At 36.8% G+C, this 15,591-nt stretch overlaps 1 protein-coding gene across 1 annotated transcript; it reads right to left on the bottom strand.

The window, feature by feature from the left end:
* LOC106626132 (uncharacterized) lies at positions 1–1,625 on the bottom strand. Its single transcript, XM_014245941.3, has 2 exons — positions 1,000–1,625; positions 1–935 (listed from the first exon to the last, which is right to left on the bottom strand). Exons 1-2 carry the CDS (start codon positions 1,532–1,534, stop codon positions 748–750), a joined length of 723 nt encoding a protein of 240 aa, XP_014101416.1. The 5' UTR covers positions 1,535–1,625; the 3' UTR covers positions 1–747.
* Positions 1,626–15,591: the final 13,966 nt, after the last annotated feature.

The raw sequence follows: 15,591 nt of genomic DNA, 5'->3' as shown, positions 1-15,591 counted from the left end.
ATGTAGGATATCTTAGAAAAAGTAATTGAACGCATGATATTGGATAAACTAAAGTTTACTGCCGAAAATACGTGAAATTATATTATATTACATTATACTACATAAAATGATTTTCGATATCCTTGCAAGCCTTATGCCGAATGCTTTATATAGTGATTTCGGACTTCCTACCTGTCTTTAAACTGTTAAGTTCAATTAAGTAAACAAGCTCTTTTAAAAATTATGAAGGTATTTCTTTGGCTTTCATTCTGGCAAGTTGCAAGAGTATGAAATATTCGGTTACACCTGAACATAGACCATTCTTACTTGTGGTGTTTTGTTTATAAGCTAGTAATAACTAAAAAATGTTTGGTACTAAAATTAAATAAATGTGTAATTTAAATGGAGTCACGTTTTGACACATTTATTCTGAATTGACATTCCATTTATCTTAATAGATGTCGATGAAAGGTTCGTAAAATAAGTTTTGTCAATCGTGAATATTTATTTTTATTTTGATTAACGAAATTTATTTTATAACAATGCTAATTTTTCGACCCACCTGTTAATTGGTTTAATGAGTTCTGTCGGCGCGGTTATTTTCCTTTTACTTCTTCTGTTAAGGAACTAGGACAAACACTTTCTCATTCTTATTTGCCTTAAATTTTTTCAACAAAGATGGCGATACTATAAAATATAATAAATTTGAATAATGTTCTAAAGATGTAAAGGTTTAGCATTCATTATATTGTGTTTATGAAAGAGTTATTAAACCATCGGCATGGCAGAAGGAGGCATTTTTTTCTTGTTTGCTTTATTCTTCATCCCATTCTTCGTGAGAGATTTCCGACCAGATAATTTCCCTTTGTTTATGTTATTTACTGGTGGTTTGGGCTTTGACATTTTTGGTTCAATGCGCACAAATAGATCATAATTGAAATCCATGCAGGCCTTTCCTGGGAATTATTCAATAATTAATCGTATTAATCAATTATTTATTCAAAAATGATATTTGCATACCACAACACATTTCTTGTCCGCATTCGGCACATGTTGCCAACTTAGTTTCTACAATGCCAGATTTATTTTTATTCTTTTTTATGCAATTATTAAGAATGAACTCCCTACGATCACGCATTTCAGTCTTCAATTGCAACTTGGCCATCTCCGTCATTCGACTAAAGTACTCTTCTTCTTGCTTAGACTTCGGGCGTAATGTAGTAAGCATCTTCCAATCGATTGGTACTGAGCATAAGTCCATTATAGTTACATCCTTCATTTCGGACGGTATAGGATCTGCGTATGTATAAATCGGTTCCCGCTCGCCATTATGCTTTAATAGTTTTCTGACCTCTTTCTTTGAAATCTTAAACGAGAAATCTTTCTCTTTAATCTTTATTTCATCTGCACGTACTTTGATTGGACGCATTTTATAATCGGGCACTTTTTCCATTAGCCGTTTAAATTCTTCTTTGGTCTGAGCGATGTTCTTACTTAGATCAAGTACAGGAACAACCGTTTTCTTCTTTGCTAATATATCTTCTAATTTACTCATTGTACAAAGTTTCAGATTTCTAAACAACTTATTTTCTCTGTCAATTTTTTAATTTTTCGGAGGTATTGATAAAATAATAACTGAGCATATTTGTAACCGTAGCGACACTTGTTATTAAACAAGCATGTCTTCACATTAGTAAGATAAATTCAATGATGCCACAAGTAAATAAAGGTCTAAGCATGAAAAGTTCATCAAAATTCAAAAATTGTAAGTTTGGCGTGGTACCGTAAAATTTCATATTTTACAATACGTTTGGAAGCTGGGAATAATTAGCTTAGCTTATATAAAAAAATTTATGAAATTTGCCCCCTCTCTCGTAGAAGGCTGCGTCCCTATTGGCAAAAAACTCGGAGAGCCAATTTTCACAGGCCTCGCTCGAGGCCAACTTCTCACCATTAAGCGCGTTCGCCATGGACAGGAAAAGATGGTAATCACTTGGTGCCAGATCCGTACTGTAAGGTGGGTGCATTAGGACCTCCCATCCGAGCTCCCGGAGCTTCTGGCGCGTCCCCAAAGACGTGTGTGGCCTGGCGTTGTCTTGATGGAACACAATTTGGCCTCTGTTGATCAAAGATGGCCTCTTCTGGATGAGTGCTGCCTTCAAGTGGTCCAGTTGTTGGCAGTAGGGGGCCGAATCACTTTTGACATGATGCGACACATAACACTAGTTCTTTGGACAATAACGCTATCTCTTAGATAAAAACCAACTTTTTACTTGACCTCATATTATATTAATTTGTATATACTATTCACAATATTGAACATAAATTTTTATAGAGATTGTTATACATATATCCAAATTATATTTCTTTTCTCCTTATACTATTTAATTTCTATCATACATTTATACAACACAATAAAACATTTATATAATAACAAATTATACATATAACTTCAATTTTCTTAATTAGAATATTTACATATTTTTCTTAAAATTGACTTAAAAACTACTGTCAAAATTGCTATACCATACTAATTCGATTATATTTGAAAAATGAAGAACGATTGTACTAAGTCTGAAAACTTTAGTTCAAAATAGAGACAGAAATACCGTCATGATAGCTGTGTACTGTCTTAAAAGTAATTGCATTAAAATTGGAAGGATCCATGTTTGAAAATGCCCAATCAATTTGTGTACCGGCAGGTGTAGTTAAATATTCTTCACTAAGTTTCTTTCTTGGATCAGATTTTCTATTGTAGTCCCTGTAGACATTAAACAAATGTTAAAATATCCAACAATTAGCACATTTTGATTGCATAATTCAAAAGTAAGGATTTCCTGAAGTTCTACAATTAAATGTCTGACAGAGAAAGCTAAATTTCTGTATAGAACCAGAATATTAATATGCTTTTTTCCGTGCTATCTATCCTCACTCGTTAACTGGAGTAAATCCTGGTATATCCGCTAGGATAACTCCAAGTTTCTACAAAACAAGATAGCATCAAACAGTCGCTTTTTATATCATTAATATGAGCGTGAAGACTTTAAACATTATGGATTAAAATTTAATGTCCTGATGTTCGGAAAATCATAAAATTGAAACTTGTTGTTAGAGCTTTATTAGTCTTAAATTCCCTCAGTTTCCTAAATACAGGATCCGATTTAGAAAATTTGTTAGGAGGAATAATGAATTCCTATGATGAATAGGCCATCCGCAGTAGAAGCTCGACTACAAGTGACTTATATTGAAGCTCTATGTTTAGCTCACTGTCATCATATATTTGCGGAGGTTTTTAGTGTCAATTCATAGGGCAGTCCCTGCGTTTCAGAAGTTTTGAAAAGTTTAACTCTTTTCAAAATATTCTCATTTTCACTTATACCAATTCCTTTAACTAAGTCTTTTGCAGTTGAAAGGATAGCTTCAGTTGAGATTCAACTGAGCTTAAGGGCATTGAAATTATTTATATCTTCATTGGACCAAAATAAATTTATGGCATCATCGGATGATCTTTTAAGGAACTTGGATTGGATCCAGGTGTAGAATTGTAACGATGGTTAAGAGCTTGATATATTGCAGATATCAAACGGCTCTTTTCTACACCTGCACCGCCGCCAATGAACTCATAACATAAACTAAGGAAAATAATTCCTCAACTGGAATTAAGGAGGGTAGTTTTATAAGTCTAATATTGCAACAAGATTCAGTGCCGTTATCTGTTGAATCTTCACCATGCAAGTCCTGCAAATTTATAGTTGGGTTTATTTCTGGAAGTGCCAACACTCTAAACTCATTTTCCACGATAGGTAGTTCATTTTGAGCACCTTCCTCTAAGTCTATTTCATTATAAAGACTTTCTAGAACATTTAAAGTTCTCTTTGCTCAAAAACAGCATATTTTCTTCGATTTTCCTCAATTAGAATACGATGTGTTATGCAAGTTTGCTCATTATCGCTTTCAATGGGATCTTTCTGTTCAATCCGCCATGAATAGTAAAGCATTACCTTTTCGCGGAAATATTCAACTCTGGCCAAATCTGGGTTAAACCTTCTAGACCGAATTATACAAGGTTTGGTACGTTTTTTAACAAAACCGCTACCGTCTTTAAGAGGCATGACAATCCCGCTTTCTGGTTTCCTTGGCCTTGTGCTCTTCTACTAGGTTTCCAATATTTATACTTAGATGCATAATCAGCTAAACAAAGAGTTGTTAACTGATCGGATCTTTGAACATAAGAATCTAAAATACCAGCTACGAAAATATCAGTCGAGCCTTAAGGAAGGTTCTGAAGTTCCGCTCTAGGTTTTACCATTCGAACACGTTCCTCAGGTCGAGAGATATTTAACAATATTTCTGCATTACTTGCTTCCGAAAGATGGAGCCCAATGCAGCAATACACTGCTTCGTGTGCAGATATTTCTGTGCCTGATATAAATTTGTGACCTATATGTTTAAGTTCTTGCTTAAGAGTATAATATAGCTTCATTTAAGAACGTAGAACTTTCCCTGTTAGACTTCTAATTATAATTAGTTACATATGAACAGCAAGCATTTGCATCTAGTATATATTGGATATCCATATTTGCTCTAAGGAGTTCCAAATTCAGAGGTTTATAAGCGTTTATATTGTAATTATATTATAAGCGTATTCCCACGTATCGTTTACCTCAGAGCTAAGTCCAGGCGGTCAAGAAACCTTTTGGGACAATATTCCTGTAGAAAACTTGGACTATAACCGTTTAGTTATAGCGCCAGGTGAAGGACAATTGATCTAGTTCAAGATAATAATTCAGAAGAGTTGTCGTTTGGAAAAATATATGTTGAGCAGAAACGTAAATGCTCTGAAACATATAGCAAGATAATATGTTCTGAAAGTCGCCGTTTTGACAGAAGAGCGTGTACCACTCCTTAGTTGTTCTATGATTACAAAAAATTAGAACTGCTACAAATCAAGAACAGTACATCCATTTGCCTTAGAAAGGTTTTAGGTCGCAACCGAGTTTCGGCCCAAATTTTATTAAACGAAACTTTGTTCAAAACTTGATTCAACACGATGATGGTTACAAGGTTTTGAAAGGGGTTAGATCCTCTCCTGCGCACTGGGAAGCTGAGAAGAAAAAGGCAATGGCTATGATTCGTCAATTTGGGCTTCCAATCTTCTCTATCACTTTATCGGCTGAAGAATCTCAGTGGGTTGAGCTGTTGGTCATCCTCTCTAAAAACTGTTGATTCTAAAGATATTTCGAAAGAGGAAGCCAACAGTTTAACAACCCAAGATAGATATCGCTTCATTCGGTCAGACGCGGCTACTTGTGCTAGATATTTTGACTACCGCTATCGACAAATTCTTAAGCTTTTTAAAGATAATGCCGGCATTTTTGGAGAGCATTTTGTCACAAATTTCTACTGGAGAGTCTAGTTTTAACAGAGAGGTTCCTCGCATGTACATGGCATGTATTGCTTGATGTCATTAGTTTTATTGACAATTATATTTCTACAGATGGTTCGGTCAGCCACTTAGAAAGTTATTTGGGTTATCAAAGACCCAAACCATAGCCATTCTTGTACTAGGGAAATAAGAGTACAACAGTTTTGCCGTTTTGGTGTACCATATCCACCGATGCCTTCAACGCAAATACTGTTACCTATTAGAGAAACACGTCAAAATTCAGAAAGACACAAGGAAAACATTTCCAAAATTCAATACGTTTTAAATTCAAATATGACTACAGAAGACATTTCTAATTTAAAAGATTTTGAACATTTCCTGTCTGATAGTAGAATAAATATGTCTTTTGATGACTATTTGTTAGCCCTTAGATCAAGTTTATCAAAACCCAAAACTTTTCTAAAACGAAAATTACAGGATCGTTTTATAAACGATTATAATCCTTTGATTTTGGAACTCCATAGAGCATTATATTAACAAGTCTAACAGGGGAAGTTCTAGGCTCGTAAATGAAGCTCTTAAGCAAAATCGTAATTTATATCAGGCACAGAAATATCTGCATAAGAAGTAGTATATTGCTGCATTGGGCTCCATCGATATACAAATTAATATAATATTATAATTTTTAAAGTTGTTAATATTTATAATTTTTAAGCTAAAAAGTATTTTCCTGTTTATACTTATTTCGATATAATAAATAACAAATTTTATTCATTGTCGAAAAACGAGTTCTTTCCATACTCCTCAATGCAGTTGTAATGCATTCTATATAAAATCAGACATAAGCGTATACAACAAAACACAAAAACGATTTCTCATAATTTGAGTAAATTTAAGTGAATGTAAATAACTGAGGCAACAGTTCTACTTCCAATTATTAAAATATATTAAGAAATCTCAAACGAGTATACCATTTGACTTTGCGAGAGTATAAAATGTTCGGTTATATCCGAACTTATCCCTTCCCTACTTGTTTATTTATCATTTAGAACCAAAAAAATTTGATGTATCAGAAAAGCTCGAAAAAAGCAATCACACTTGGGAGATTTTGTCTCATTAGTATTAGTATTACCACCGCGAACACCTTGACGTGGTGTAGCGGCTTAAGTCACGAGTCATTTCGATCCCTCCCAAACGACATGAGGTTGCTGCTTGAGACGACATGTGTGTGACAACAAAAGTTACCACCTCCTAATTAAGGGTGGTATGCGACTCCCTACCCTCTACTATCATATACCCGATAGCTCAGAATGATGGACAAACAAACTACAACAAAAGAACAACAACATAACACCGAAAACATTTGCGGTGAAGGAAAGGGCGGCCCGGCTATCGTCAGTAGAGCGGGCGTTGTTTAAGGAGCATGCCTGAGATGACGATGATATGCCCTCATGCAGCAGCGCTCTGTCGGTGGCATCTACAGCGGCCGGAAATGTCAGCGCTATCCCCACAACGAGTTCCTCCAGCAGGCTCAGCTGCTCGGAATAGAGCGAGTCACAACTGGCTTATACCGGAGGTGCGCGCAAGAAGAAGAGGACGAGGGGAGGCAGATTGCCCCCTCAACCAGCAACTGGTTGTCAGCTCAGAGGCGACGTCAGTTTAACGCGGCCAATACCGACAGGCGTGGCAGCGAAAGGACAGCGTTACTTACAATGCAATCAGGATAGACCTCAAATCGCAAGAGCGGGCAGTTAACGCCGCAGGAGCCACCGAGTTCCAAACGGTAGAGGAGCAACCAGGCACAGGTCACCGGAGGCCAACACTCCGCCCCATGGTGGAGGGACAGCTCAAATATTCAGATGCTCTAAAAGGTATACGAATGTGCTGCCTCTGACCGAGAAGTTGGGGTTGTGGTTACCCGGTATCCTACCATGGTGTCTACTTCAAAGTTAACACCATATGAGTCATTAAAAATTTACTTAGACTACCGTCCTAAGACCACTTTTTCACATAGATGTTACTGCAATTTATACTAGCTAGTGTGTTAGTTAATATTTGTCGATATTTTGTTTTCATATGTACATAAAAGATGTACATTGTTTGTTTTAATAAATTTCCTTTGTTCTAAGATAGGGTTGTTTCGATATATTTTGTTTACTGAAATAAAAGGTTGTTTTCAAGTTTGTTTGTTTACGATATTTTGGTGATATAATGTGATAAGTAATACGTTTTATAACTCGTGAGAAGGGGTGAAGGCCTTGCGCGTAGGATGTCGGATGGAAGCTCAACATATGTATCGATGATGAGTCTTACAAATACATCCGCAAGAAGAGTTTCCGGCTGAACTTCGTGTTCAGCTTCGTAGTTATGAGGCCCTGGATGAATAAGACTACGGCAGAAAGCATCGGAACTAGCGACAAAATGCTGGTTGAAGAGGAAGCGATTTCCTCAAGGAACCTTCTATAATGGTTGCTAGTATAGAAGTTGCCCATGTGAACCTGCACCACGTAGTGTCGGCCCCAGCTGTCATATCGAGCAGTTTCATATCGGATCCAGGGATCCTCCCAAGAACTATCGGTCTACAGAGGAGAGGTCAGGGGCCTCAAAACGGATATAAACAAGGTAATCCGAAACTTTTTTAGTGAGAGACCTAGAACTTGTATAGTAGTAAGGAATGATATTGACTTCTCTTGTATTTTAGAGTTCCTAACACCGTACATGGTTGCGGTGTAGGCCGAAGACAGAGAAGGATCGAACTTCCTTCTAGCAGCCCACAGCACGCCCAAAGACCATTCAAAGTCTGGTAAAGTATTGCAGGAAGAACAAGCACCTTTTTATTCTAGGGTGCGATGTGAACGCACACTACGTGGAATGCGGTAGCACGGACAGCAGCACGAGGAGTAAGTAGCAATCTAAGTACAGAGTATGTGAGTTGCGAGTAATAAAAGGGAGGTCTTTGACATCACCTTGAGTAAAGAGCGTATGATTGGACTGGTCTCACAGTGGATGGTGTCATCGAAATCCTCCATGTCAGATCACATAATCGTAAAATTCGCACTAAAAATAGATGTAAAGCAGCTCCCCCTATCATATTCCAAAAAACATAGACTGGGATATCTTTCGGAATATGCTGAGGCTAAACATAAGTAAATTGGACTGGAGAGCAGACTGTCTCCATTAAACCAGTTCATTGTGGATGCGTATCAAATAAGGGCCTAATGTGATGATACACCACTGGATCTTCTCCCAAGGGATAACATTACCAACAGTGTAAACTTTACAAGCAAGTTTAAAGTAACCTTAGTAGTAAGGTTGAATGAAGTAACTCCATGCATGACCACCTGCTTAGGGAGACCACTATTACGTGGTACACTGACGGTTCAAAAATATCGGAAGAAATCGGTGCAGGCGTCCCAGGACCTCGTACCTAACTTTCCATATCTACGGGACGTTTTTTGAGCATTTTCCAAGCAGAAGTCTTCTCTAATAATCGGTGTGTAGAGATAAACCTCCAACGCAAAAATCGCAATGAAAGTATCGCCATACTTAGCAATAGTCAAGCGGCACTTAAGGCGATTTAGCTTAGGAGAGTACATTGAAGGAGTGAATAGAACTACACACCAGCATGCGCTAGGCAAAGTTGCTAATGGTTGGTTACAACCTCACTAGGCTTCAATGTGTAATCCACCTTCCGAGAGACAAATTCCGGCTACTTGTGGGATTTTATACTGGACATTGTAAGCTCGCGAATTACCTATCTAACATGATTATAGCCTCTTGTACTAACTGCCAGTTCTGCGACATGGAGCCGGAAACTCCCGAATACCTATTACTGGACTGCACAGCGGTCTATAGTCATAGAATAAAGGCCCTTGGATCTATGTGTCCAAATAGGGATCACATCGCCTCAATAAAACCTAGCAGAATACTGGAATTTATCTGGGCGATGCGTTATGATTGAGGGGAGGACACAATGGACCTAAGGTCGCGGTGCATACCTCATTTTAAATCTTTTCTATTCTATTCTAGTCAAGAGTTCTTGAAATCACTCTGAGTACGAAGATGTGGTTGTATAGATCTCACAATCAACAGAGTCCTCCATATCAGATCATAGAATCATAAGGTTCACACTGATAGTAGATGTCAATCAAATCCCATTGATACGTATCCTCAGGAACTGGTTCAGCTTGGCAGCAGTATTACAGCGCCCATATAACAGCGATAAACCACTTTATCATGGAGCTTCCTACTACTGCATAAACTCCCATAAATTATTAATATTTTGATTTCTTAGGAATTCGATATGCTTATCACTTTCTGAATGGAATAATCCATTCTTATCAAAATATTGCTGGTGGCTCTCACACGAAGATAGTTGTAAACTAAACAGAACGCTTAACTTTCTGCTGAAATATGTCGCATAAGCTAATATTGTAATTGACACTCTCTTTGTAAGAATTAATGAAATAGCTTTAAGTAAATAAGAAAAATGTATAAATAAGAGTGAGTTGGAAATAAAAAGTTAGTTTTCGATTCGGACAACTGAGACAATCGCTTTATCATTTCTTCCACGCGTTCACGCAGAACCACTATATTTTTAATCCTTCACTATGTAGGGAATTTAATTTGCATGCAAATTAACATATTTTCAGAGACGAGCTCCTAGAGTTGCAAACTAAAAATGAAATTCTTTGCTATGGGTACGCTGAGGACAGTATTACTTTAGATAGACAAAAATTTGACAATACTCCCTGCGATATTATGTAAATGAAAGGATGGTAATTTCGTGGTATGAAGGCGCTAGGTGAAAAGATACAACTGTCCCTTCTTCCTTCCTCCTTCTAAATAAATGTAAAGTGGTCCTCGGCAATAAGGTCGAATGGGGTAGCTCTATACTCAACATGCTACTGGGGGACAGTACTATTCAATGGGAAATTTTCTGAGCGTTTTTTAAGCGGAAGTTTTGCTCGCCAGCGGATTTTAGAATGGTGCTATCGAAACTCTGTATCGCGGTGAGTCACCACACCATAAAGGAGCTATTCATAAGGAAACAAGATCGGACAGGAAAAGATATTCAATCTACAGGCATGTGCCAAGCCAAGCTTCTAACGAGGCTACTGGTGACATTCTACACTGGTTATTGCAGGCTCAAGAAACACCTGTTTAATATGGATATAGTCCCATAGATCAAACTGCCGGTTTTTGACATGGAGTCCGAAACTCCGGAGCACCTGCTTCTAGATCGGGCAGCTATCTACAGACTCAAGAACAAGTTCTTTGGGTGTTTATATCTAAAAAAAAGAGCATATTGAGTCAATTGAGTCCAAAATAATTATATAGTTCATCAAAGTGCTGGGCCTTTGTGAGACCATGTGGGCCACAAATTGCTAGTATACTAGCTAGGTTAACCGTACGGTTATTTGTATCACCTAAAACTACTATTCTACTATTTGATAGCTGGGCTTCGCGGGTGTTTGAATAGCGCTGAGCTACCATTGCTTCATGCGCTGCCGCATAATCCTTTTAGCTCAAATTGTCCCTCTTTTTATAAATCAATCCTTAAATACTTGGGTGCTCAAACTTTCAGATATCCCACCGAGCTGGTGAGAATATAAATTAGACACTTGAGCAAATTTGTTTTGTCCACGAAGCGATTTTCTGACTTATATGGAATACAGGAGTTCTGTTATATGGCTTTATTTAGGACTGCATATATGTTAGTAGCCATCGAATCTAACCCATAAAGGGGAACCAACTGAAAATCATTTCATAACCAGAATTTAAGTAGTTTCATTAGTCTAATATTGCAATCGAATTCAGTACCATTATTACAATTAAAATTTGGGTGTATTTCTGGAACTGCTAATACATTGACCTCATTTTCCATTATAATCAGTCATTTTGTTTCCATTTTTTAAGTTCTGATCGTTTTCCATAAGATCTTGATGTTTATTCCACTATGGACTGTAAATTATTATCATTCGTGGAAATATTCAAATCTAGCCTCATCTGATATAAATCCTCACTACCAAAATATATATGGTTTAGTACGCTTTTTAACGAAATCGTCTCTAAAGTAAATACCAACCCAACTTTTTGGTAATTTATCAAAGATGATCCCTCCTCCTCTTTACCATCACTGTCTTCTGGATTTAACTGTACTTCATTTATGATAATATTCATAATAAATTTTGAAGGAATTTGAAATAACACAGCGGACCGGCGCTTGTAAATATCCAACTGAGACTCTTTGTTATTGCCTTCTTTAGCCTAATCTAAACTCATCTATCATTTAAGTTAATCCTACTTTCTTTGGAATGCTCATAGACTAATTTTTAAGTATATGGTATTAAACTAAGACTTCGATGTTGACAGAAGAAATGGAAGATATACATAAGTATGTAGATTTCTCACGTCCGAAAAATTTACAAAAAGACTTTACGCTAGTAAACATTTTGGGTTTTCGAATAATGATGACTTTAGTGCAGCTATACTTTAATTGTGTTCCGCGGAACACTAGGGTTCCGTGATACCTCTGTCGGGGTTCCACAAGAATTTAGAAAAAAAAATCAAAACACCTCTCTCTGGTCGCTGCGCGGACTCCGCGGCCGCGCGGAGACAAAACGCTATGAACGTTATTTATTTTTTTATTTGTATTTGTACAAACATGTGTTACAATAGCTGGTACAAAATGTCATAAGTTTGGTATCAACAATTTTATACTTGTACAACCCGTTCGCCCTAAGTTTGCCGGTCTGTGGAATGCGCGTACCCTCCCCCATGTGACAACATAACTTATAATGTGTCATAGTTTTACCCAAATACATACACAATTTTTGTTGTTACAATTAAACGGCTCACCTCTCTGCATGCTCTGTAGTAAACTGCTTCCTAATAGTTCCATGGCACCTGCCAAATTGCGCCGACATTTAGAAACTGTACACCCCGAGTCTAAAGACAAGAATAAAGAATTTTTTGTTCGCAAAAAAGATCAGTTATTAGAAAGTCAAAAAAATATGATGCATGTAACACAAACTATCAACGAAAAGGCCACGGTGGCATCATATTTAGTTAGCTATCGCATTGCACAAGCAAGTGAAGCGCACACTATCGCTGAGAATTTAATAAAACCATGTGTATTAGACATAACAAAATGTATGCTCGATGAAAAATCTGCAAAGCATCTATCTACTGTTCCGCTATCAAACGATACTGTTTCACGACGAATCCATGATCTGGCAAGCTACGTCAAACAAGATAAAAATAATTAATTTTATCAAATCACGACCACTACAATCCCGATTGTTCTCATTAATGTGTGAAGATTATGGCTGCAAACATAAAACACTGCTGCTCCATACAGAAGTGTGATGGCTGTCTCGGGGTAAAACTTTAACAAGGCTATTTGAACTCAGAGCCGAGTTACAAATGTTTCTTTCAGCAGATACTTCTTTTAATATGATAAAAATTGGTTGTTTCGATTGTCTTTTATGGCGGATATCTTTCAAAAACTTAACGAATTGAATTTATCGTTGCAAGGCAAACAGGTAACAGTGTTTCAGGCCTATAATAAAATAACTGCTTTTAAAAGAAAATTAGATTTTTGGATCATTTGCATTGGTAATAAAGAAATAGAAAGCTTTACGTTACCCAGTGAGTTTATAAGCGAAAACGACTTTTTTACCTAATTTGGAAAAGCCTGAAAACATGTCAAACGAGATATATGAATTTTTTTTTAGAAATGTCATCCGATACAAGTATGGAGTCACTATTTAAAACGACGCCTCTCAATGATTTTTGGTGCAGAATCCAAGATGAATATGCAATGCTTGGCCAAATGGCTCTGGATATTCCTCTCCCGTTCCCAACTACATAATTGTGCGAAACAGGATTTTACTTATGCAGCCACAAAAATAAAATATCGCAATAGACTGGACGCCGAAGCTGATATGAGACTCCAACTTTCTTCCATCAAACCTGATATCAACCAATTGATGAAAAATAAAAAACAGTTTCATACCTCCCACTAGTTAGATTTTTTCTTTTTTAAAGTTTTCTATTATCGTCCTTGCCAAGTGGTGAAGTAAATAATAATTAGTCACTGTTACATTTAACTTTAAATATGCTGATTAATAAAGAATACACTTATAAAAACAATTGTTTTATTGTAGGGTTCCATCAAGTATTTTGCTTCCCAAAAGGGTTCCGTCATTAAAAAAGTTTGAGAACCACTGCTTTAGTGGATATGTATGGTATATAGCAACTTCCCAGGGTGCCAAGAAATACGAATTTTACTTTAATTTATCACTTCTATGGCTTGACAGATGGGCAAATGGCATACATACAGACGCCCAAAACCAATTCAACATATTGGCATACATAATCATATAGTACATAGCTACGTATCTCGTACTGGCAGAATGGAAATTACCGATAACTTTAATTTTCATATTATTATAAGAAATAAGCGCTCTCTGAGTTTCATTAAATTAACTCACATCTTGACCGATATATACGGTATAAAATCAACTGGAAGTATAAAAGCTTTATAATAGGTATATGGGTACTAGTGAAAGTATTGGCTCGATTTTACACAAATGTATATTGTTATTGGGATTTTTAATAATATATTTTACACATAGACCTATATTTTCGGTAAAAAGTCAGCAATAGGTACAGGGATCCACATATTCGGGTTTTGAAAGCTTAAAAAGTTATATACAATTTTTAAAAGGGACATAGCACATGTTATTACGATAGTTTTTTATTTGCTTGATTTATATACTCGTACACTAAAATTAAAAGATTTGAGGAAATTGTGATATATGTGAAGTACATCCGGTTTCGATAATTTTTATAATGTAACACGAAAATGCAGGTATAATATTATTAAACAAATTGGTAGGATTTGTTGTTATCCGGTTTGGTCCATTTTTACAATGTAAGCATAATATTATTCAACAAATTGGTGAAGTAGTTTCAGTGGTATATGATTTCACCTAGCGGTGGGTGGTGCCACGGCGCTTGTCCACTTCTTACACCGATACCTATGACATCCCACCATCTGAAACACCATCTTGCCTGTGAAATTTATTGTTTCTGACGAATTTATATCGGCAGTTAGCATACTTTTAGCGGTTTTCAATATAACTTTTATATGGGGAATAGGCGTGCTTATCATCCGATTTCTTTCATTCTCACAGTGTCACAGTGAAGGCTAGAACTACTTGGTGGAGTTTGGTTGACATAGCTTAAATTATGTTGGTGAAAAATGTACATTAATTCATATAGGAACATGGACTTAGTCTCTTCTGCAAACTGCCGGTTCTGTGACATGGAGCCAGAAACCCCAGAACACCTGCTAGTGGACTGCACCGCAGTCTGCAGAAGAAGAATTAAGGCCCTGGGATCCATGTTTCGAAACAGGGATCGCATCATTTCACTAGCACCTAGCAGTATATTGGAGTTCATCTATATGCTGGGGCTAGATGAGTCGTTGTGACTTAAGGGGAGGGCACAATAGACCATAGGTCGTGGTGCATACCTCTATCTATATCTATCTATATAGGAGCGGGCCAAGACCCACTTTTAAAACCATTGAAACCAAGCTTTATTTGATGGTAATGAAGGGAGTAGCTTAATTTTTACTTAAGTTAGCGTTTGAATAGACGGACGGACAGATAGTTACCCGGATTTCATTTCATTTCGACATCCTGTTCAAACTCTCAGAAATATTAAATTTTACATCCAGGATTTGTAAGAGCAGGCGCAAAATTGGACGATGATCGTGGCACCGCCCACATTTAGAGGAAATAACATATCTCAGGACCTATTTTAGGCAAATTCGATTAGTAGCATTATTCTGACATTTCTACTATGCAGTGGGTGAAATCGAACTACATCAACGCCTACTTCCCATAAAGCACAATTTTAAATTCCATCTGATTCTTTCACTTTCCAGTATACAAATTAAGTACCAATGCATTATCTAGTCTAAAAATTGTCTAAATCGGACCATACTGTTCAAACACCAAATACCGAAGATGTAGACCCAAGTGCCCATTATTGACTTTTTACCGAAAATATCGGTCAATGTGTGCAATATATAATTTAAGTTCGGAGAGAATCCGGAACAGTGAAAGCTTGCTTTGGCCCCCATATAACTAATATCAGGATTTTCAAGCATCCGGTTGACTTTACTCCTTATACATATATTAGTAATGGTA

The sequence above is a fragment of the Bactrocera oleae genome, chromosome 6 (genome assembly GCF_042242935.1).
Source record: "Bactrocera oleae isolate idBacOlea1 chromosome 6, idBacOlea1, whole genome shotgun sequence".
Lineage (NCBI taxonomy): Eukaryota > Metazoa > Arthropoda > Insecta > Diptera > Tephritidae > Bactrocera > Bactrocera oleae.
This window is presented reverse-complemented; position numbering and strand designations above follow the sequence as displayed.